At 54.5% G+C, this 23,131-nt stretch overlaps 1 protein-coding gene across 3 annotated transcripts in view; it reads right to left on the bottom strand.

The window, feature by feature from the left end:
- Window positions 1-23,131, bottom strand: part of PC (pyruvate carboxylase) — a 174,285-nt gene that overhangs the window by 64,192 nt on the left and 86,962 nt on the right. For all 3 annotated transcript variants that reach the window (XM_063317252.1, XM_063317251.1, XM_063317250.1), the window contains one exon: window positions 6,470-6,652. In XM_063317252.1, coding sequence (XP_063173322.1) covers window positions 6,470-6,652 — 183 coding nt within the window. The remainder of the gene's footprint in view (window positions 1-6,469; window positions 6,653-23,131) is intronic.

Genomic DNA, 23,131 nt, shown 5'->3' with positions numbered 1-23,131 from the left:
CAGGAGCTCCCTGGCTGGTCCAGGGTCCTTGCCCCCCTTTCCTGGCAGGATGTCCAGAGTCCAGTTCTCCAGCTTGGAGGAGGGGGTTGGCCTGCAGAGACGGCCAGAGCTCACCCTCAGCTGCAGGGGCAGGGCAGGCATGGAGCCTGGCCAGGCAGCTGGAATGGGTGTCGACTGGGGGCCAAAACAAGGAGAGCAAGCTGGGAGCCCCCAAATGTCATGTTCACTGTTTCAATGTACAGTATACATCATAACGTTTCACATGCCATGGCGCTGACGCGCGTTTCTGTTTGGGAAGGAGCTGCTGTGAAACCTTGTGCCAAGCTCTGTATCTGTGTTCCTTACAATGGAATGTGTTTGGGTTATGTTCTCTGTTCAAGGACTTTTCCCGCAGACCATCAGAAACCGTCAGGAGCAGCTGGGATTGTGAGCTTGGGAAGATTCTACAGGGGGAGGGATCTCATTTGTACCAAGGGTTTTTAGTTTGCATTTGGCACGCTTTTATCATTCTCAGCTTTCTTTGTGATCCTGCATACTATTCTTCAATAAATCAGATATCTTTGCATTCCTGCTCATGAGTCTGAGAACAGGCATTCATTACATAAAGCTGAGAATCACCAAAGTTGTACCGTTAGCTCCTACCAAGATCAGTTTCTTGTGAGGGAAAGTAGTTCACGATGGCCGAGTCCAAGTCTCATGACAGGGGGACTTGAGGAGCTGGCTAGCTTGATGCCCGAGTCGACGGTCAAGAGCAGAGAACTGAGCCTCACCCCAGAACCTTCAGATTTCCGGCAGGATTCGAGTTCCAGCCCTGAGGTGGAGGAATCTAATGATGGGGGAGAACCAGAGCAACTGGCACCCAGCGAATCGCCCGCAGAGTTGATCACCTGGGATGATGTGGGAAAATCCCAGCCAGGGACGTCCCAGGCGTCCTGGAAGCATCGGTTCCTGCTGACCCCAGACGTAGAATCTACCACGGTATCAACGGAGAGACAGCCTAACACGCGAGGGAGGGAGGAATCTCAAACCCCTGAAAGGCTAAGAGTGATGGAGGCCAAAATAGAATCGATGGAGTACATGCTAAGAAACCTGTCTCTGTCACTGGGGGGGCAGGGGAGGCACGGAGGAGATCCTAGCTTCCCGCAACCATCCCCCATCCTCCCATCCGGACCGCCAGCAGAGCGGGGCCAGAGACGGTTCCGGGATGAAACTCCACCCTGCAGGGCTCGATCACCAGTGTCCCCCCCTCGAAGAGGGAAAGTTACTGTAACCTGGGGCCCAACCACTCAAGCAGCCGCCGATTCCGCTTCAACAGGAGTGGGGGTGAGAGACTTTTCTGTCAAGTTTGATGGGGATCCAACCAAGTTATTTTTCTTTCTAACTAATGCTAAAAGTTACATGAGGCAGTTTGGAGCATACTTCCCTTCCGAAGAGGCTAAGATAACTGCCATTGCCACCAAGTTGAAGGGTCGAGCGGCTGACTGGTATGTTCAATTAAGTGAGGCTGACTCCCCTGCACTTGATTATTTCGAGGACTTCATGTGGGCGTTAAAACTGCATTTTGAGGATCCTTTGGCCAAGGCAAGAGCTAAGAAGGCGCTGAAGGATCTTACCCAGGGCCAACTGTCTGTAGCTGATTACGCCCTGGAGTTTAAGGCTCTAGCTGGGAAAATCCCCGACTGGTCTCAGTCAATCTTAATAGAACGGTTTAAAGAGGGACTCAACCGGGACGTCCTACGGTGGGCGTTGTGTAGGGACGACCCAGAGTCATTGTACGAATGGATGTCTGGCAGGCAAGGCTGAGCATGCTCACCATACCTTCATGCAAACCAGAAGACCTGAAAAACCACCAGCCACCATGAGGGGACCCCGAAGTACTGCTACTGCTGCCCGGCCAGGCTATAGAGCCTGGGATGAGGAGAGAGATCGGCGCTACACGAGGGGTCAGTGTCTCCGATGCGGAAAGGAAGGGCATCAAGCAGCCGATTGCCCAAAAGCCAAGGCTGGAGATCGAGCAGGCAAGCCGCCGGCTAAATCGCCTCCCCCCCCGCGGCGGATGACAGCAGCCAAGGGCGCAGCCGACGCTGAAGATGATTCTGCTTCCCAGGAGGGGCTGAAGATGACTCTAAGGAGCCGGCAGGAAATGCCAGCCACCTGCCATGAAGAGCGCCTGCGGGCAGGTGGAGGAGGATGGGCGCGAGGATGCTATGGTGAGTGCTGACTGTCCCACTTTAGCAGTAAAAGTGAAATTGGGCTCCCGCACAAAGATTACAGAGGTCTGGGCTTTGGTTGACTCTGGGTGTTCCAGGTGTTTAATTCACCCTGATCTGGTTGCTGCTTTGGACCTGCCTAGCTTCCCCCTCCAGCAGCCTTTGATCTTTACACAGTTGGATGGTTCAACAGCGCGGGGGGGGGGGGGCGGCGGCAACCCATTTCACTGGAACTGTGGCAATGCAAATGGGCAGCTACCGTGAGACTTTGAAATTCGTTGTAGCACCTGTTGGCAATCCCTTGGTAATTCTGGGGATCCCCTGGTTGACCTATCGAAGCCCATATATAAACTGGGAACACAGAACTGTGACTTTTAAAGATGGGTTTTACCAAGCTCCTACAGCGGAGAGAGCTGCATGTGCGGGAGTTGGAAGGGCTGCGACTGCCACGCCGCGACCTACCTTGGCACATTTAGAAGGCTTGCCCGATCAATACCAAGACTTTGCAGACGTATTTGGGGAAATGGAAGCAGATCAGCTACCCCCCCATTGGAAAACTGACTGTGCGATAGAGTTGGTTCCCAATGCTCAATTGCCCAAGCCGAAAATTTATCCAATGACTCAGAAGGAGCTGGAGGCATTACGGGACTTTATTGACAAAAATCTGTCAAGGGGGTTTATTGAACCTGCAAATTCCCCAGTTGGGGCCCCTGTGCTATTCCGGGAAAAGAAAGATGGCACGCTTCGACTCTGTATGGACTATCGAGGGTTAAATTCCGTCCCAATTCTCAACAAGTACCCTCTTCCTCTCATGAAGGACATGTTAGCTCATTTGTCTAAGGGCAAGATTTTCTCCAAGCTCGATCTTCGCGAAGCCTATTTCCGCATCCGCATACAAGCTGGGGATGAGTGGAAACTACTTTTAATTACCCACTGGGTTCATTTCAGTACAAAGTCCTCCCTTTAAGGTTGGCAGGGGCGCCCGGAGTCTTCATGCAATTGATTAATGAAGTATTACATGATCATTTGTTTAAAGGGGTTCTGGTTTATTTAGATGATGTTCTCATTTACACTGAAACCGAGGAACACAAACGCCTCCTCAAACAGGTGTTACGCAAGCTTAGAAATGCCAAACTCTATGCCAAACTTTCCAAATGTGAATTCCACAAGACCCAACTTGACTATCTGGGCTATCGGGTGTCTGACAAGGGCATTGAAATGGACCCCGCAAAATTTCAGGCGATTTAAAGCTTGGAACGTCCCCGCACCCGGAGGCAATTGCAAAGTTTCCTCGGGTTCAGTAATTACTATTGCCAATTTATGCAGGGGTTCACTGAGATTGCCTTGCCCCTCACTGATTTACTCCATACCAAGGGCTTGGGGGAGACACGCAAGGTAAAACATCCTGGAGCAGTGCTGAATTGGACACCTGAATGCCAAGCAGCATTCGAAAAACTGAAATCCCTTTTCACTGCTGAGCCTATTCTACAGCACCCCAACTGAACGCCCCTTTGTGGTCCAAGTTGATGCTTCTGACTCCTCAGTTGGGGCTATTTTGTTACAGAGAGATTCTAAAAATCACTTAAAACCCTGAGCTTATGTCCAGAAAATTTTCTGAAACCGAACGCCGGTGGCATGTTTGGGAAAAGGAGGCGTTTGCTGTAAAAGCCACTTTGGAAGCCTGGCGTCACCTCCTTGAAGGCGCTAAATGCCCTTTCGAGGTTTGGACCAATCACAGGAATTTGGAAGCCCTCCGCACCCCCCAGCGTCTCAGTCCTAAACCAATTCGCTGGGCTCAATTTTTCAGTCGTTTCAACTTCCAGTTAAAATTTATCCCAGGAAAGAAAAACTTTCTGGCCGATGCTTTGTCGCGTTTACCTCAGGATTTTGACCAGGGGGCAGATGTGGTTGGGACTGTTCTCACTGAACCACAACTGGGTTTAGTTGCTGTCACTCGGAGCCAGACCCGAGCGCGGGGAACCCCGCCCCCAGCCCAGTCTGGGAAGTGGAAAGTGCAAGTTCCTTGTCAGTTACAGAAGGACTTTCTCCAGGCGCTGAAATCTGACACTTGGTTGTTAGCTAATAAAGACACTGTTTCTTTTGAAAACGGTCTGGCGTGGGTGGAACACCACCTTTATGTGCCCGAAACTTATATTCCGCCTTTCTCCCAGGGGCTCAAGCTGGTGTACCAAAACAGAGCCCACTACAAGAGGCCCTGGGCTTAGACAAGGGCGGCCCTGACCACAGCCCTTCTGGGAGGAGAGAGCACTGGAGGAGGCCTCTGGGCAGAGCAGGGACCCGTGGCAAGCGAACAAGCCCCCTTCCCGGCGACAGCACCCTGCCGCCCTGCTCAGTCCTACGCCTCTAAGCTCCTACAGTGGTAATAAAAAAGCACGGTCAACCCAGTGATCTCAAACACAGCCCTATCATTAAACTTCTGGGCTCAGGTAGTCCTCGCTTAGCGACCACAACTGGGACCAGCAACTCGGTCACTAAGTTTGCGACCTTACTTCCCCTTTGGTCATTAAGCAAAGTGATGTGGTCATGAAAAACCACGTGACCACGACTTATGGTTTTACTTCGGTTTTCCATGCTGTTCAATATTAACTCTGCCGGTTGCAAGCTGGTCGCGAAGTATGCAAATGGCGATCATGTGACTGAGAGCGAGAGATGCTGCGATGGACATAAACGCAAGGATTGGTCACAAAGTTATTCTTTTAGTGCCGTCGTAACTTCAGACAATCGCTGCACAAGGCAGTCAGTAAGTGAGGACTGTCTGTAAACAACTTGGCACAGGGCCAGGTCCATCCTCGATGTATTTTGCCCTCCTGGTAAGATCCGACAGAGTCGGCTTGCTCGGGTCTCGTCCCTTTGGCAATGTTGTCTGGCGAGATCCAGGAGATGTCACCCTCCCCTCTAAAAGGACCTCCCCCTTTGGACTTGGTTGGCCTCCACCCCGCCTACTTCTCGGAACCCCTGAAAGCCCCTCTGTGCCCTTAGGCTCACGTGCTTTGTTTTAATTATTTGTTTACTGAGGATTTAATTGCAGTCTGCTGATGATGCATGCTGCCCTGAGACATGTGCCAAGCAGGGGCAACACAAATCAAACCAGTGAAGAAATGAAAACAAACAATCCACAACCCTCCGAACATGTCGGCGGTCTGCCCTCTGCTTGCCGTGGATGCCTCTGCCCTGCGTGCTCTTTTGGAGTTCCCTACAGACTCAAAGCGACTGGACTTTACGTCAAGGGAAACCTTTACCTTTTTTACAGACTCAAAGGGAATGGGCAGGGCATCTTCTCTCCCTCCGGGCATCTGCGCAACCTGTCCCTGAAAACCATTGACGTCGCAAGTCGTCCCTTCCTTCAAGAGGCTTCCCGCTGCCTGCCTCAGATGCCATTTCCACATTCACGGCACAGCATGTTCTGCTCACGTCCAGTGTGGGAAGAGGCGTCTGGTGGATTTGCAAATAACCCTGGAGGCACCACCACGTGGACTGCCTGCCAGCCCACGTGGATCTCCGCCTGGCTCTGCTTTTGTGCTGGGTGGCCAGAAGGAAGAGGGAAGCAGGCCAAGACCCCCTCACCCGCGCCCCACTGGAGCCTCTTCAGCTGGACCCAAAGGCCTTGCAGAAAAGTTCCCAGAAGCATCTTCATCTGCTGTCAGATGCCCTTTATCTATAATTGCCTACAGTTCCCAGTCGCTACAGTGAAAGCGAGACAGGTGTTACTTCAATAAAAAGAGAGCACGGAAGGAAATACACCCCACGCCTAGGTCAATAAAGGGTAACCGCAGCGTCCACAAAGCACGCTCCGCCCACCCCGCAGTCCAAATCATGGCTCGGTCGTCCAACCCAATTCACCCAACTGCTCTCTACTGCACACCGTGCCACCCACTCCCGAACGCAGCCGGGGACTGAAGGGACGGATACCGTGATCGCTCTCCCGCCACCAATTTCTCTTTTTTCAGCCTCTCGGAGGCTGCCTGGACAAGCCCCTGCAGTCTTCTTGGCAAGGCTTTTCAGGGTGGTCTGCTGCTGGCTCCTGCCCAGGGCTGAGGGAGAGCAACTGACAAGGGAGCCCAAAGAAAAAGCCCCCATCTTCAGGCGCAGGACGTAGCCCCGCTCCCCGCAAATGGTCCACGCTCCCCAACAACCAGGCCCAAGAGCAGCAGCCTCGGGGTGGGAAACACTCGCCCAGAGCCTCACGTAGGAGAACACACTCCAAATGACCCCGCCCGGCAGGAGGCGCTGTGTCCTACCTTGACGCCGCGGATGCGGAACTCGGCCAGGGCCCGGCTCATCTTGGAAGCCGCCGTGGGGTGGTCTTTGCCATGAGCGATGACCTTCACGAGGAGCGAGTCGTAGTGGGGGGAGATAATGGCCCCCTGGAAGGCAGAGGCGCTGTCCAGGCGGATGCCCATCCCCTCGCCGCTCCGGAACACCTGGGGGAGAGGGCCAGAGGTTAGGGGTCTGCCTAAGTGCCAATCACCTCGGACGTCCTGCATTGGGACTGCAGTGAAAAAGGTGGCGTTACTCCGACAGAAAGACCCAGGCGCACCCAGCCAAAAATTCTGGCTCCCCCCCCCCCCCCCCCGCACCAGAACTTGCTCTGTATAGACACAGCGGAGCAATCGACTGATACAATTCTGTGTGGAAAACAGAGTTCTTTGCCTTAAACTGATTCTGTGTGTGTGTGCAGGTTTTTTTTAATGTTTTCTTTTTCTTTGGTGCCATGTTTCTGTTCTCCTTTCTTTTTCTATATTAAACCCATTTTAAAAAAGAGCTGTTCAGAGGAGGTCTGCAAGTACGAGGCAAGTGAGGCCAAACGTCGGGGCATCAAAGGAGAAACCACCCCTCAATCAAACGGAGCCAGGCGCCGGGGATGGCCAAATTCACACCTGATGAGAAGCCACCTGGTGCATTCAGGGTTCCGCGACGCCAGAAAGAGCCTTTATTAACTTGATCTGGATTGTTTGGCCATAAGCCATGTCCACACTGACAGGGATGACCACACCAATGAACCACATCCTGGGTTAGCAGCACAGCCAGGTTCAGATCACAGCTGAGAGGAGGAAAGGCGATTCTTGCAACACCGATGGCGTTCCGGCCCAGCCCTAACGAAGGACAATTAACAGAGCCACTGCTGGACATTGATGTCCTTCCTTTCAGTTGCTTCGGAAATACCCGCAGGCACGGCAGCAAGATCCCTGGAAACCTTTCCCCTGGGGATCGGGACCCTCTGCCTCACCGTTTCCTAGCCACCCCTCATGCCCCAGCCAACCAGAGCACAAATGCTGGTTTGGCTGGGCTGGTGCCAGCCTTGCAGGTCTGGCAGTGGCAGCAGCACCTGGGCACAAGGCTGCCAGCTCAGCCACTGAAGGGCCGGGGGCCTTGGCATCCTCCAGCTCACCCCCCGCCCCCCCCCCCCGAGCCTCTGAGGCTTCTGCCTGCGAGATCAGAAGCCGGCCAACCTTCTCCGGGAAGAAGCCCTGGAAGGAGAGGAAGAATGGTCAGCGCTGGCCGAGGAAAAGAAACAGAGTCACTCTTGGTGAGATGGGCGGTGACGAAATAGGAAATAGAAATAAATAAATGAAACAGATCTGGTCATGTGCGCATGCATACACACCACCCAGTGGTGGACCCTCGACACACGCGGTCATGCACCGATGTGGTGGAGGGACCCTGGGGCATTTTGGTCGGCATCAACCTCTGGAGCTACAGAAAGCCATGTCAGGCCCAGGAGCCGCTCCACATGGAGGGTCCTTCCCCAGGCCTGGGGCCGGTTACTCACTTGCCTGCAGTGCCACGAATGGAAACCTACTTCGGCCCAGGGCAGAGTTTTAAGGAAGCCATTGCTCTTCTCTCTCACACACACACAAACACAGGGTCTAGCTTCTGTTTTTTAAAACTTTTGCTAGTTGTTCCTCTATACTTCACTGATCTGTACCTGTACCTCGCTTCTTCCACGTGCCACGTACTAAGCGTGCTTTAAAGGAACACGTAGGAAAGATGGAGTCCGTGAGACCCACTCAGGACAGGCCACAGAGGCAGAAATGCTTGTTCTGGGCAATTTCGACTTGACAACTTGAGGAGAATGGCAAGGTCAAAGAAGGCAAGAAGGCCCTCCTCACCCCATGAGCCGGATGGGACACAGGGGACAGGAACCAGGAAAGGGGAGAAAGCTGCCAGGCTGTGGAGACTGGCCAGCCCTTAGTGGTAGACGCAACCTGGCCTCCTGCCTTGGCTCTTCCGGAAAGCCATGCTGGGCTGGGAAGAGGCGGGGAGGTGTGGGTAGCCCATAAAAACTGTAATCCTGCCTTGAGGCTGGGTCTCTGGGTGAAAAAGCAGCAGGTCTCTATCACGGGGGCTTCCCCAGAGGCTCTCCAAGGGGGCCCCAAGCGTCTGGCCCTCTGGCCAGGGCCTTGCCCTGGGGTCCCCGGGCGGTACTCAGCGGGTGTGGAGCCAAGGTGCAGCTTGTCTGCCTCCCTGGCAGACGCTGTTTCTCCTCCTTCCCTGTCCAGACTATTCATGACAGCTGCTCTGAGTCTTCAGCGCTTTAACGGCTACAATAATATTTTGATTTAGATGTTGTAAACCAGGCAGACAATTAGGTTTTAATCAATTAGGCAGGAGTTACAATTTAAATTAAATGAAAACTATCCCGAACCAATTTCAGAAAGCAGACTAGGGGCTACTGCTTTATTCTAAAGAAGCTTCCCAGCCCTGAATGGCGACTATAATTGGGTTACATCAAAAATCAGGAGCAGCGCATCATCATTTTAAAAAGCAGAAAAAAAAGAGCAAGAAATCAGAGGAGAAAGTCTTTAGAATAAAGGCGGATGTTGGCACCCTTCCAGACCCCTTTCTCTGCATCTGCTATGGGAATTCTATGGCCTCCTCACCAAAGGAGGACCCTGATTTCCAAGTTGCATAAAACCAAAGGGTTGGAAAGTACTTCAGAGGTCATGTAGTCCAACCCGCTGCTCAGTGCAGGATTTGCTGCAGTGCCTGGCCACCAGCTTCTCCTTGAAGGCTTCCAGAAAAGGAGAACTCAGCGTGTCCTGGGGCAGACTGTCACTGGCTCACAGCTCTTACGGTCAGAAAGTTCCTCCTGATTTCTAGCCTGAACCTGAACCTCCTTCCCTGCGATTTCGACCCAGTCTATTCCCTCTTCTGCGTGTGCCATCGTTTGTTTGCTTGTTTATCACACATATATAGACGCCCATCTCACAAAAAGACTCTGGGCAGCATACACAATAAAACGATCCAAATCGATAAAAAACTATTAAAAAGAACAACCCAAGTAAGTTATAAAGATAAAAAACAAAATGGCAGGAAAACCCCTCTAGGCAGAGAGTACATTCCAGTCAACCATCATGTAACCATCAAGCGGGCTCTACTCTATCATGGGATCCCAGGGCAGTTGGCAAAACCATGTTTTGAGGGTCCTCCAGGAGGCCAGCAGGGTTGAGGCCAGCCTCACCATGGCAGAAAAGGGTCTCCTCCTGGGTCCCACTCAACTAAACTCCCTGGCTGACGGGACCCGCGACGTGCCTCTCCTGCCCGGTGGGACAGGGAGACATAACCGGGGAGAGGCGGTTCCTCAAGTGACCCGAGTTCCCTTGGGCATCTATTCTGGAGGCAGAACAGGCCCCAGCCCTCCCCCATCTTGGGAACCTTCCTCTGAACAACCCCCACTGTCACTGTCCTTTCTGAACAGCGGTGCCCAGAGCTGGGCAGAGGACTCCGTCTGGGGTCTGACCATGGCAAAGAAGGGGGAGCAAGTACTTCCCGGAACCTGGTCTCCGTGCTCCTTTTAATGCACCCCAAGACAGTATCTGCCTTTTCTGAAGTGGCATCACACTGCTGGCTCCCATTTAACTGGTGGCCAACAAGGTCACCCAGATCCCTTTCACAAGCACTACTGTCAAACCAGGATTCTGCCAACCTAGAATTGTGCCTCTCATTTTTGTGCCTGTGGTTGGAAGTAAAAAAAGCCTGCCCATGAAATAAGAGTTCGTAAAGCTAAGCTGCAATTACCCTGTGGTGGAAAAAGGGTAACCGTCTCCTGAGCTGTACCCCTGACATGAGCTGTGGTTGCAGGGGAGGAAGGATAGCTACACCCCCCAGCTCAGGAAAGCCAGAGGAGCTCCCGGCAACGGGCTCATGGCACAGCTGTCCTTTCCAGAGGGTGTGCTTCGAGGCTTGAAGGCCACGACGCGCTCCCAACCACACGAGATTCAGCATCACATCCTCCTTGCACGTGGAGGCTTGGCCAAGCCCCGCCAGACTGACATTTCTCCTCAGCACCTTTTGTGGGCTAATTCTGTTTAACACATATTCTTTCACTCTCTCCTCTCCTTCTCCTCCAATGGGGAGCAAGGCCAAGTTCAGGCTTCCAGGATGCGTAAACTGTGTCTGGACTGTATCATTTCACACTACCGGAAAGGGCTGACATGAACATTTGTGTGTTGCATGTATGTGTGGGAGAGGGAGAAGTCAAGAGTGGGATCCTTCCCTTGAGACGCTAGCTTTCTGCCAGCAAGCTCAGTCCCCTGAGAACCAGGGAGCGGCTCTTCCTAACTGGGGGGCGGCAGAGTCAGATAAGGTTCTGCTTTGCTCCCTCCTAGTTCAGCATTGTCGCGTTTTTACTGAAAGCTGGTTACTTGTGCTGGAGTCCCACAAAGTAGAAGGACATATTTAAAGCAGGCAGGCAGTGGAACATCTGCCCCAATTTTACCCACAGAACTAGAGAAAGGTAATTCAGATTCAGAAATGTAATTCAGAAGCTGCTCTAGGCTGCATTCAGACAAAATGCTTAATGAGCTTAGCCAGCCTGGTGCCTGTCTTCTCACACCAAGCACAGCTTGGTTCGCATTAATCTTCACTCGTGTTGTGCGGCTTAGCGTGTCCTGTGAACACAGCCATTTTGTTAGTTTATAATTCCACCTATTCTGCAAATTCAGTAATCAAGGTTGTTGACTGATATATTGCGCCAACAGAGCCTTGGTTCCTGCATCACCACAGACAAATACAATCTCTAACTAGCTCAGATTTCCTATTTTAAAGAGAACCGGAGAACAGTGGCATCACACTGGGCGCAGAGGACAGGTGGGAAGGTCATCTGGAGCACAAATACTGCAGGCTGCAGAGCTGAGGGGAAGGAAGGTCAGTTACAGCCTCCTCTCCAAATTAGGGATGACAACTCCCTAAACCACAACAGCACACCTCTTGCCTCCCACTTCTTTTCTTGCCAACAAAAGAAAACCCTTTTTGAAATTGTGGGAGCATATGTACGCCAAGGAGATATATGTGTGTGTGTGTGTGCGCGTGCACGTCTTTCTAGCTAATCCGCATGGCGCAGAGCAGGACCGGCATGCTTTCTCAACAGAAAGAATCTGGTTCCGGTGTGCAACCTCTCACTCAAAACGCTCAGCATCAAAGGAAGGGTCCTCCGCCCTCCCATGCGAAGATGTTTCAGACAGCAGGGGCCCACCTCAGATCAGGCACACCAGCTGGCATTTAAGAGGGGGCACCTACAGTGCTCAGCGAACTGGACAGAGAGTCTCTTGGCACACTTGAACCAGGAAAAGGTCCTCTGACCCTCTGCAAGAAAAATTCAGGCATCTGGACCTCCCTAGGCCCCCAAGGATGCAGGTGGGAGAAATAAGACAGCTTTGATGCTAGAGGCCTGCCAGGTTCCATCCTGCCCACTCTCCTGAGCACGCTGGTCCCCCAGGGCTGCCAACACAGCCACCTGGGAAGCCTGCTTCCTGAATGCAGTATCAGGAGAGTTCAGGTGTGCTGCTCTGTTACACCTTCTAGTAGAATGCCAAGCCAGAAGACATGGGCTCACGATGCAAGAACCGAGGGCCCTTGTGTGTCTCCCCCAACATGTGGAAGCCCTGCGGAGAACAGGGCCTGATTCCTTGGCCCACACCCTGACCGCTCTCTGCCTGCTCTCCTCCCTCCTCCTCCCTCCTGCCTGGTTTTGGGTTCTTCCTAACAAGGCACCAAAGACAGGTCCAGCTCTTTACCACTGGCTGCAAACTGGTCTTGCCAATTACTTCAAGAAGAGGCTGGGCAGCAGCATGAATGCCAGTCTGCACCAGGGCATGTAAGCAGCAAAGTTACTTTGTTAGGGGTGAAAAAAAGCCAAAGCCATGATGTGTTAATAGTATTGTTAAGGTCAATCAAAGTGTTACTAAACTGTGGAAGTGTTCAAATTATGCAGAAATTTTCACTAGACTATGGGCAGTGAAAAACCACACAATGAATGAGAGAGAAGGACAAAGGAAAAGTGGGGAACAGGCCTGGCTAGCTGGCTTTGCAGCTACGCTGGTATGGAGGCATATGGAGATAACCTTGAAGAAGGAATGCAAGAACAGTTAAGTATGCTTAACTCAATCTATGTCATGAGTGCCGTTGAGCTGAAGTCATCAGCGCAATGGCACACATGACAATAGCAAGGAAATAGGAGAAGGGGCTCAAGATAAGTAGCCATCAACTCACAACGACTAACGGCCAACAAACAATAACTAAACGGATCACGGAGCACACCCAAGCCATCAGCGCCAATACAACGGAGATCGCCCAGCTGACAGCAATCACCGGATGAATAGAAAACCCGATGATGGGCGATCCCGGAACGCCAGCGGGGCCTCACAACCCCTCACCCACCGGCAGGGCAACGTATTGGACAAAGGGGGGCGACGTGACCGCGAGTGAGGGGGCGCTGACCGGCGCGGGGTATTTAAACCCCGCACCGGCGCGCTCCTGTCACTCTCAGCTTTTTTCTTCCGACGCTGTAACTGCGCTGTGAATAAACCAGAGCCTGATCCATCGAACCAGTGTCTGAGCATTATTCAGAGGCAGGCAGCGCATGACATAAAGCTGAGAGTCATAAACTCAGCCTCGCCGAGCCCCACCGGACGACAACGAGCCGCGGGAGGAATAGACGGCGAGAAGACCAGCAAGATGAAGCCGGAGCGACGCGGGCAAGGAGGGCGAGCCGCACGGCAAGAGACAGAGGAGGACCGACCAAGGCCAGAGGCACCGCGGACTCCCGGAGCCATGGACGCCCACCCCACCCGACCCGAGCCTCAGCTCCAACCCCAAGGGGAGATGGCGACGGAGGCAACCCGACCGCGGGAGGGAGCAACATGCCTTCCGAAACCAGCGGAGGACCCCGCGCCCCACATCGCACCCCAGCAACGGGCGTGGAGCGACAGCCCAACGGCGGTCAACACAGAGGAGGACGATGGAGACACCCAGCAGACGGCGGAGGAAGCGGACCAGCGGCAGAGGGAGGATGAACCCCGCCGGCAACCCACCCCCGCCGACGCACCGACGGAACCGGCCCCAGCGGCGGCGCGGGCCGTGGACGAGGAGGCACGAGCTGAACTCGCGGCTATGCGGGCCCAACTGACGGAACTCCAGACCATGCTCCAGTCGCTTATGCCCCCCGCGCCACCCAACGACGTCCCCGCACAGGCCCACACCCCGAGCGAAGCACTGAACCCCCACGGGCCAGCGGAGGGTCAGCAGACGGCCCAGGCGGACGACACCACAGGCCGGGAAGCGAGAGGCAGGGCCGCGCAAAACGCCCGGGCCCCAAAGGACTTCCCCATCTTCTTCGATGGGAACCCCACGAAACTCTCGTTCTTCGTAACGAACGCCAGGGAGTTCATGGGGAGGCACGGACACTCCTACGACTCAGAAGCCGACAAGATCGCCGCCGTGGCGATCAAACTACAAGACAGGGCGGCGGACTGGTACGTCCAACTGTACAAGTCCAGCTCCCCCGCCCTCGCCACCTTCCCTGCCTTCATCAATGAGATGAAAAACTACTTTGAAGACCCCCTAGCCAAAGTAAGGGCGAAAAGCGCACTCCAAAGACTTAAACAGGGCACACGCACGGTCCCAGACTACGCCCTGGAGTTCAAAGCCCTCGCGGGGAAGGTCAGCGACTGGTCCGAGACCACCCTGCTGGAAATGTTCAAAAGGGGGCTCAATCGCGACGTTCTCCAATGGGCCCTCTACCGCGACGACCCAGAAACGCTACACGGGTGGATCCACCTCGCGGGGAAAGCCGAACACGCACCTTCCTCATGACAACCACGGAAGACACAAACTATGCCGGCAAAAAGGTACCCGCACCACACGTGGGGATGGCCGGCCCCATATACCCAAAAAAGAAATTCAATCGGGAGCCCTGCGGGAAGTGTGGCAAACTAGGGCACAAGACGGTGGATTGCTTCGCCAACCGACCGCCGACCAGTGCGCCCAAACCCACCCCGAAAATTAGCCCCAAACCACCCAACCTGGGGCCGCCCCCTCACCGCCGAATGACCGTGGCCACAGCGACACCAGAGGAAGGCTGGGACGCCTACTGGGGGGAAGAGGATAACGTAGACCCCGACCAGCCGGCGGGAAAAGCTCCCCGCCTGCCCTGAAACGCGTTGCGAGGCAGGCGGTGGGACAGCAGCGCGGACCACCTCGACGGAACGACGAAAGCCCCGTAATAATGGTGGCAATCAAACTCTCTGCCGGCAACGGAGCCACCACGGCCGCGGCACTAGTGGACTCGGGGTGCTCAAAAAACCTCATCCACCCCGACCTAGTCGCCAAACTCGACCTCCGCTGCTTCCCCCTCCCCACGCTGTTGGCATTCCACCAGCTGGACGGTTCTACAGCGGGAGGGAAACCAGCCACGCTGCAAACCGAGCCGGTCACCCTGCAAATGGGCACTCACACCGAACGCACATCGTTCGTCGTCACTCACATCGGACGGCCCATTGCAGTCCTGGGGATGCCATGGCTCGCGACAAACAACCCGCGCATCAACTGGGAGACCCGCACCTTCACATTCGGCGACGGCGAGTATCGGGCACCAGTTCCAGCGGGCAGAACCAACCCCACTGTAGGACGAGCGGAGGCGACTACACAGGACAACGCCGCTACCACAGCAGACCTACCGGAACAATACGCCGACTTCTCCGAGGTCTTCGGAGAGGCGGAAGCTGACCAACTACCCCCCCACCGCAAGACGGATTGCCGGATCGACCTACTGCCCGACGTCCCCTTACCTAGACCAAAGATCTACTCGATGACCCCGAAGGAGATGGCAACCCTCCGGGAGTTCATCGATAAAAACCTAGACAGGGGATTCATAGAGCCAGCATGCTCACCGGTCGGAGCCCCCGTCTTATTCCAGGAGAAGAAAGACGGCACCCTACGGCTCTGCACCGACTACCGGGGCCTAAACGCGGCTTCCCTGTCCAACAAATACCCCTTACCCCTGGTGAAGGACATGCTCGCCCACCTGTCCACGGGCAAAGTCTTTTCCAAATTGGACCTTCGCGAGGCGTACTATCGCATCCGAATCAGGGAGGGGGACGAATGGAAGACTGCGTTCAACTGCCCCCTAGGCGCCTTCCAGTACAAAGTGCTGCCCTTCGGACTCGCGGGGGCCCCTGGGGTGTTCATGCAGCTCATCAATGAGGTACTGCATGAACATCTGTTCAAAGGGGTCCTGGTCTACATCGACGACGTCCTTATTTACACAAAAACGCACGAGGAACATGTGACCCTAGTCAGGCAAGTCCTCGACAAGCTCAGAGGGGCGCAGCTCTATGCCAAGCCTACAAAGTGCGAGTTTCACAAAGCGCGCCTAGACTACCTGGGGTACCGAATCTCCGGGGACGGCATAGAAATGGACCCCGCAAAAGTCGAGGCGGTGCTAAACTGGGAGCGCCCCCGCAACAGACGCCAACTCCAGAGCTTCCTCGGATTCGCGAATTTTTACAGGTCATTCGCCCGGGGGTTCGCAGAGATAGCCCTCCCCCTAACGGACCTCCTCAAAACCAAAGGGGTGGGGGACACCCGACGCGCCAAGAACCCGGGCACAGTGTTGAATTGGACTCCCGCGTGCCAGACCGCATTCAACAAGCTGAAAGCGCTGTTCACCACGGAGCCAATCCTCGCGCACCCGGACCCAGAACGGCCGTTCGTGGTCCAAGCCGACGCCTCAGACTTCTCCCTGGGGGCCATCCTGCTCCAAAAGGACCCCACGGGACTCCTGAAACCATGCGCCTACCTGTCAAGGAAGTTCTCCGAGACAGAAAGGCGATGGCACGTCTGGGAGAAAGAAGCCTTCGCGGTAAAATCGGCGCTAGAGACTTGGCGACACCTACTCGAGGGAGCCACCCAACCATTCAAGGTCTGGACCGACCACCGGAACCTCGAGGCCCTACGAACGCCCAGACGCCTTAGCCCAAAACAGGTCCGATGGGCCCAATTCTTCAGCCGCTTTAATTTCCAGCTGAAGTTCATGCCGGGCAAAAAGAACTTCCTGGCCGACGCCCTCTCCCGACTGCCCCAAGACGAAGAGCCCGCCCCAGACACCATTGGGACGGTCCTATCCGCCTCGCAACTGGGGATGGCCGTGACCACCCGAAGCGGCGCTCGGAGGCAGCTCGACTCTACGGCGCAGCCGACGGCGGGACAACCTGCGACCAGAAGAAGCCAACTGCAACTACCAGGGGGAATGCGCACGGACCTCGCCGCCGCCCTCAAAACCGACCCCTGGTTCCTGGCAAACCCCGACAAGGTAACGATGGCACAGGACCTGGCATGGGGGGAAGGCAGAATCTATGTCCCGGACTCGCAACGCCAGGCGATCTTGCATAGGTCACACGACGCCAAACAAGCGGGACACTTTGGGTTCCACAAGACCCTACACCTAGCACGGCGTCAATTCTGGTGGCCCGCGCTCAGGCGAGACGTAAAAGCATACGTAGCGTCCTGCCCAACGTGCGCTAGGGCCAAACGGGCACCAGGCAAACCCGCGGGGCTATTACAACGGGTGGCAGAACCCTCCCGCCCATGGGAGGAAATCTCTATGGATTTTATAGTGGACCTCCCACCCAGCCAGAAGAAAACGGCCATTTGGGTGGTGAAGGACTACTTCTCAAAGCAGGCCCACTTCATCCCCTGCACGTCGGTCCCATCCGCACAACAGCTAGCCAAACTCTTCCTCATCCACGTGTACAGGCTACACGGATGTCCCGCACGTGTGGTGACCAACAGGGGCACACGGTTCACCTCCAAATTCTGGCGGGCCTTCCTAAAGCTGACGGGGACCCAACAGGCCCTATCTACGGCCTGGCACCCCCAGACGGACGGAGCCACAGAGGTTCTTAATGCCACCTTAGAGCAATTCATACGCTCATATACTAACTATCACCAAGACGACTGGGCTGAACTGCTCCCGTTCGCCGAAGTCGCATACAACAACGCCGTCCACACGAGCACGGGGAAAACTCCGTTCGAAGTAGTCTCGGGGCGCGACTTCGTCCCCATACCGGAGCTACCTCAACCCCCGGAACCCCAGGTGGACGCTAGCGACTGGGGACGGAAGATCGCGGAATCATGGCCAATAATCACGGCGGCGCTGAAGGATGCACAGGCAGCCTACAAAGAGCAGGCCGACAAGCACCGGCGCCAACAACCGACATTCCAAGCGGGGGATATGGCCTACCTATTCACCAAGTTCCTAAAGTCACCCCAACCCTCGAAAAAACTGGGGCCTAAGTACATCGGGCCGTTCCGAGTCACCCAAATAGTGAACCCGGTAGCAATACGCTTGGACCTGCCACACAACCTACGGAGACTCCACCCGGTGTTCCACACCAGCCTCCTGAAACCGGCAACCACCTCTCGATGGCACCCAAGCACGCCACAGCCCTCACCGGTGATGATCGACGGGCAACACCACTTCGAGATAAGGGACATACTCGACTCCCGCAAGCAACAAGGAACTCTACACTATCTGGTCAGGTGGAAACACTTCCCCCACCCGGAATGGGTGGCGGCGCACAACGTTAACGCGCCTGACCTGACCAGAGCATTTCACCGGGCATACCCCGACAAGCCACAACCAAGGTCAGCAAGCCGTCCCCTGCAAACCCCCCCCCGCAGGCCCCCCCCGCCTCCCGTGCCCCAAGGGAAAGGGCCCCCCCAAGCCCGCGACTTGGGTGGACCTCCCCCCCCCGGGACTCACTCCCCCCGCCCCGGGTCCACGAGGCGGTGACAAGCGTTCGCCAGCACCCTCCCCCCGCCCCCCGGCCGCGGGGGAGTGGCAAGCAAGTCAACAGGGCAACCTGGGGGCAACGCCCAGGAGCTATAACAAAGGCGACGCACTTTAAATAAAAAAAAGAAGGGTCCTACCTGGAGCTGATAAGCACCCGACCAGCCACGCCTCTCTCCTCGCCGAACTGAGCCAAACAAACAGGGTGTGGCTGGAGCATGCGCACGCCAGGATGTGACCCGGGCATGCGCACTATGGACACACCCTGGGAAGGCACGTGGTAGAGGGAGGAGCAAAGGGAGGGGCGACAACTACTCCGGCGGGAATTTCAGAAAAAAAAAAAAAAAGTGCCGTTTGACAGCTCCACCGAAAAAAGAAAAAAAAAAAAAAACCAGAAAACCGGGGGGGAGCACTATTCGGACAGGGGGCAGTATGTCATGAGTGCCGTTGAGCTGAAGTCATCAGCGCAATGGCACACATGACAATAGCAAGGAAATAGGAGAAGGGGCTCAAGATAAGTAGCCATCAACTCACAACGACTAACGGCCAACAAACAATAACTAAACGGATCACGGAGCACACCCGAGCCATCAGCGCCAATACAACGGAGATCGCCCAGCTGACAGCAATCACCGGATGAATAGAAAACCCGATGATGGGCGATCCCGGAACGCCAGCGGGGCCTCACAACCCCTCACCCACTGGCAGGGCAACGTATTGGACAAAGGGGGGCGACGTGACCGCGAGTGAGGGGGCGCTGACCGGCGCGGGGTATTTAAACCCCGCACCGGCGCGCTCCTGTCACTCTCAGCTTTTTTCTTCCGACGCTGTAACTGCGCTGTGAATAAACCAGAGCCTGATCCATCGAACCAGTGTCTGAGCATTATTCAGAGGCAGGCAGCGCATGACAATCTAGCTCTGGGAAAGAAGAGAGGATGAGAAAGAAACTCAAGAAAACCCCACCTTGATTCTCTTTCAAGCTTTCAGGATGTTATTATATGTGAAAGTAATCAAGTAGAGCTCCAGGAGTTCTTGTGGGATCAGTTTCCTGACCTGGGCAACTTGGAAGGGCTAGCAGCCAAGCCCTGGTCTAATTCTGCCTCTCCAGCTCCTGGAGTCAGAAGGAGAACTGGGGGGAAATGAAGGCTTCAATAACCACATATGGCTGTCCCTTTCTCCCTGCCATGCCCTACAAAACCGTGCTTAGCATCCAGGTCTCTGAAGAATTCTGGAGTACCCAAGAGCTGCACGAAGCTTCCCTCATGCATGGTGCAACCAGACAGGTCCTTGCACTGAGGGGCCATGTGGACCCTCCCCATTTTGGGGGGAAGAAGGACCCTTCAGAGCTTGAGGCACCTAGATGCAGTTAATGATGGATGGAAGAGGACCAGCCCACTCCAGAGAGGAGAGGAGGCGCTCCAAGGCTGTTGTTCCAATCCCTGTTCAGAGGGTGGGGGCCAGGAAGGGGGGGACTGCAGCTTTCTTGCTTTGGGTAATGACTCCCCTCCCTTTTTGTGTGTTAAGACTTACCTGGGTTCTTCAAAGCATGAAAAATGCCCTTGCTATGAACCCCACCCCCACCCCCAACAGGAAGCCCATTGGCTCTCGTGACTTAGGAGAAGGGGGCCACAGAACCCGGTAGAGCTGATTAAGGGAAACGTGCAGAAGAAATCACAGGCAGAGACTCAGGGATAATTAGAACACGAACTGCAAGACAAGCTCGTTATGCTCCCCCCCCCCACACACACATACACATTAACTAGGACCACGTTCTTTTCCAAATGTTCTGATGGGGCTGAGCTTCCCTCCACGGACATACATTAACAAGGCTCTTCTCCTATTTTATCCTATTGAGAAAGAAATCAGGAATCCAGCCCAGACTTTGATCTTCACATTTTCTACTTTCAGAGAATTTTAAAAATGAGCCAGCTTATGTGCTGCTTAAGGGATACCCAGGTTGAAGTTCTCACTTGACCCTGGAGCTCCCTGGATGTTCTGGGGCCAAACTGTAGGGACAAAACAAGGGCAGATCCTCGCTGCCCCAAGCACCACCCCATTCTCCCCCCACAGGCCCTGTCGCTTCATCCAGCCAGCTTGCTGTCCTGGAACCCCCCAAGCTCCCTAAAGCAAACCAAACTCAGCAACTTTCATGGTATAAATTCATCAGTGCCCGCAGTCCCTAAATATGCTCCCAGCTGCAAAAAACGTGCCGTGCCAGGATTAGACAAATTCACAACAATTTACTTCTCTCCCTGGCTAGGCTCACCCATTGCTGTATGGCAGGAATGTTTTAATATTGGTTTAACGCCAAGCCTCGCTGGCTAGGTTCCTTCATCCTAAACCCAGGGCGTTCAGCTACAAGGGCTGGATTTGCCTCTCAAGCTAAACTGAAATCAAAGCATGTCAGCCCCTTCTGGGTACAGCATAAAACCATTTGTGCAAATGCGCTTAATTGCTGACTACCTCGTTCTTCACAGGCAGCAACTGCCTGTACCCATTATTTCTGGTCCCAGCTTCTGGGGCAACAGGAAAGAGTTCCTGACTCTCTTCCCTCAGGCACCCTCTTATGTCCCTGAACATTCCTCCTCTCTGCCCCAAGTCCCTGTATTATCTTTGTTCCCCCCTATGAATTCTCTCTAACCTGTCAATATCCTTCGGGGAAGATGGTGCCCAGAACTGTTCAGTGGTCCCCAGGTGTGGTAGAGGGGAAAAGGGCATTTGGTGCCATCTGGAACTTCAATACGCAGCCCACCGGCCCAACGGTCCAGAAAACAGAGTAACTTTGCCCCAAGACACACCCCTGCAGGACTCCCCTGATGAGTGCTCTCCAACTGGATGCAGAGCCTTGGCCAACCCTATTGCAATGCCATCCAAGCCCACTGCCTCTTTTGTCTTCCCCTGGCTGTTTGACATATTTGAAGAAATCCCTCTTGCTGGATTGTACCTCTCTTGCTAGCCTTAGCTCACTTTCCGCTGAAACTTTGTAGACTTCTTTGGCCCTCAGCACTTCCTTCCACTTCCAGTGAAATCTCTTTTATGCTCAGCTCCTTCACAAACTGCCAGTTCAGATAGCCCCCTCCTCACTGGTCTTCTCTGAGGTGGCTCTAGCTTCTCTTTCCTTTTCAGGAAGTCCCCACCAGCTGCAACTCCTTTGCCTTTAAGGTTATCTTCATATGGCACCTACCTTACTATTGCACCTCGTTTATTAAAATCTAAGGTATCCAACAGCTCATCTGCACATCCTGTTTACTGCAGCACAGACACAAACACCCCGCTAACCTTTTGTTGAGGATGTGAACTCAGTGTTGTCCTCTGTCCATTTTTTCTTGCTTCCCATCAAACGTGACACTTTCCAACTTCTGGCAGCGCAAGCCATGTCAAGAGGTCAATCCGACATCAAGTGCTCCAAGGTAATTTCAGGGGTGGGGACCAGCCTGTTTATTGACCATCCCTCACTCTCCTCCCCCACCAAGTGGCCAAAGAGCTGCTTCCTCCAGGAAAAGGGAAATGGGGTGGAAGCAGCTCTTCATTCCAGGCATGCGCACAGCAAGGCTGTGCAGGGGCACCAGTTGCAGAGCTGCCCGGTTCAGCCCCCCCCCCGCCCCCCCACAGCTTGGGCACTACAGAATTGAAGCCACTGGTGGGGGGGAGGCATTTTAAACATGTGCTGAGCTGTCTTTTGGAAGGTTGCTGAATATGTGTCCCTTGATACAGGTTGCAGAGTACTCTGGAAGACTGCTGGATATGTACCATGAATGCCCATCCCACAGTGCCAAGGCCAGGAGGGGCAGCTCCTGAGCTGGCAACCCATAGTAAAGCTCCCACGGCCCTCCCTATGGAGCCACTTCTACCCCATTTCCCTCCCCCCTGTGGAAAGAGAATTGGGGAAAAGATTCAGCCACTACTCTGTGGAGGAGAACACTAGCCCCCCAAGACCCACTTCCCCTCGGTCTCTCCCCTCACTTTTCCTGCCCTCCCTGGGAGAGGAGGGGAGTGAAGAGCGGCCCCTTCGGGGCCAGTTCTCCACTCCCACAGAGTGAACTGGGGGCCAACTGGCAGAAGAAGACCTGCTTGTGGGTGGCAGGAGAAGTGGGGAGGGGGAAGAAAGCGGAGGGGGGCAGTGGAGAATGCCCTTTTGGGGCTGCCTCACTCCATGGAGGAAAAAGTCCAAGGACTGGAGCAGGTGCTCAGAGAAGACCAAGATGTAGTCAGGGCACAAAAACAGGGAAACAGCAGAACCCCAGTAGGAAGCAGAGACTTCAGAGAAGCAAGGCTGGTGGACACCAGAATGGGAACTACCATCTGAGTTCCCAGCTCAAGGGGTGGGGCAGGTGGGGGTACTTCACCAAGACCAATAAAAACATGGCAAATCGCATTAGGAGGTCTTCAGACTGAACCCTGGTGGGGATGAAGACAGAAACCCTGATGTAAACTCTCAGATAAACAGGAAGGGGCCCTTGAGGCCATCCAGTCCACAGGGTAGGCACCCAAATCAGAGACTGCTAGCCCCCCAGGAAGGGGAGCCCACCATCTCCCTGGCCCTTGCTCCCACACAGCCACCCATGGGAGCTTTACTGCCACCAGCAAAGAAACAGAAGTCAATTCAAGCAGGCCATAGTCCATGGAAGTTCCTGCCACAATAAAACCATGTTTTTTTTTTAAAGAAGCTCCAAGCATCTTGTTTTTCTGCAGTGGAAACGTGGCTGACCTTCAGAATGTTCCCGGAGAAAGCGCAGGATTGCCCATGCCTCTTTTAATAACTTCCTAACGTCCATTCACTTTAAATCACACACACACACACCCCTCCAGCATTACCTATTCTCTCCCCCAA

The sequence above is a fragment of the Candoia aspera genome, chromosome 17, assembly GCF_035149785.1.
Source record: "Candoia aspera isolate rCanAsp1 chromosome 17, rCanAsp1.hap2, whole genome shotgun sequence".
Taxonomy (NCBI): Eukaryota; Metazoa; Chordata; class Lepidosauria; order Squamata; family Boidae; genus Candoia; species Candoia aspera.
This window is presented reverse-complemented; position numbering and strand designations above follow the sequence as displayed.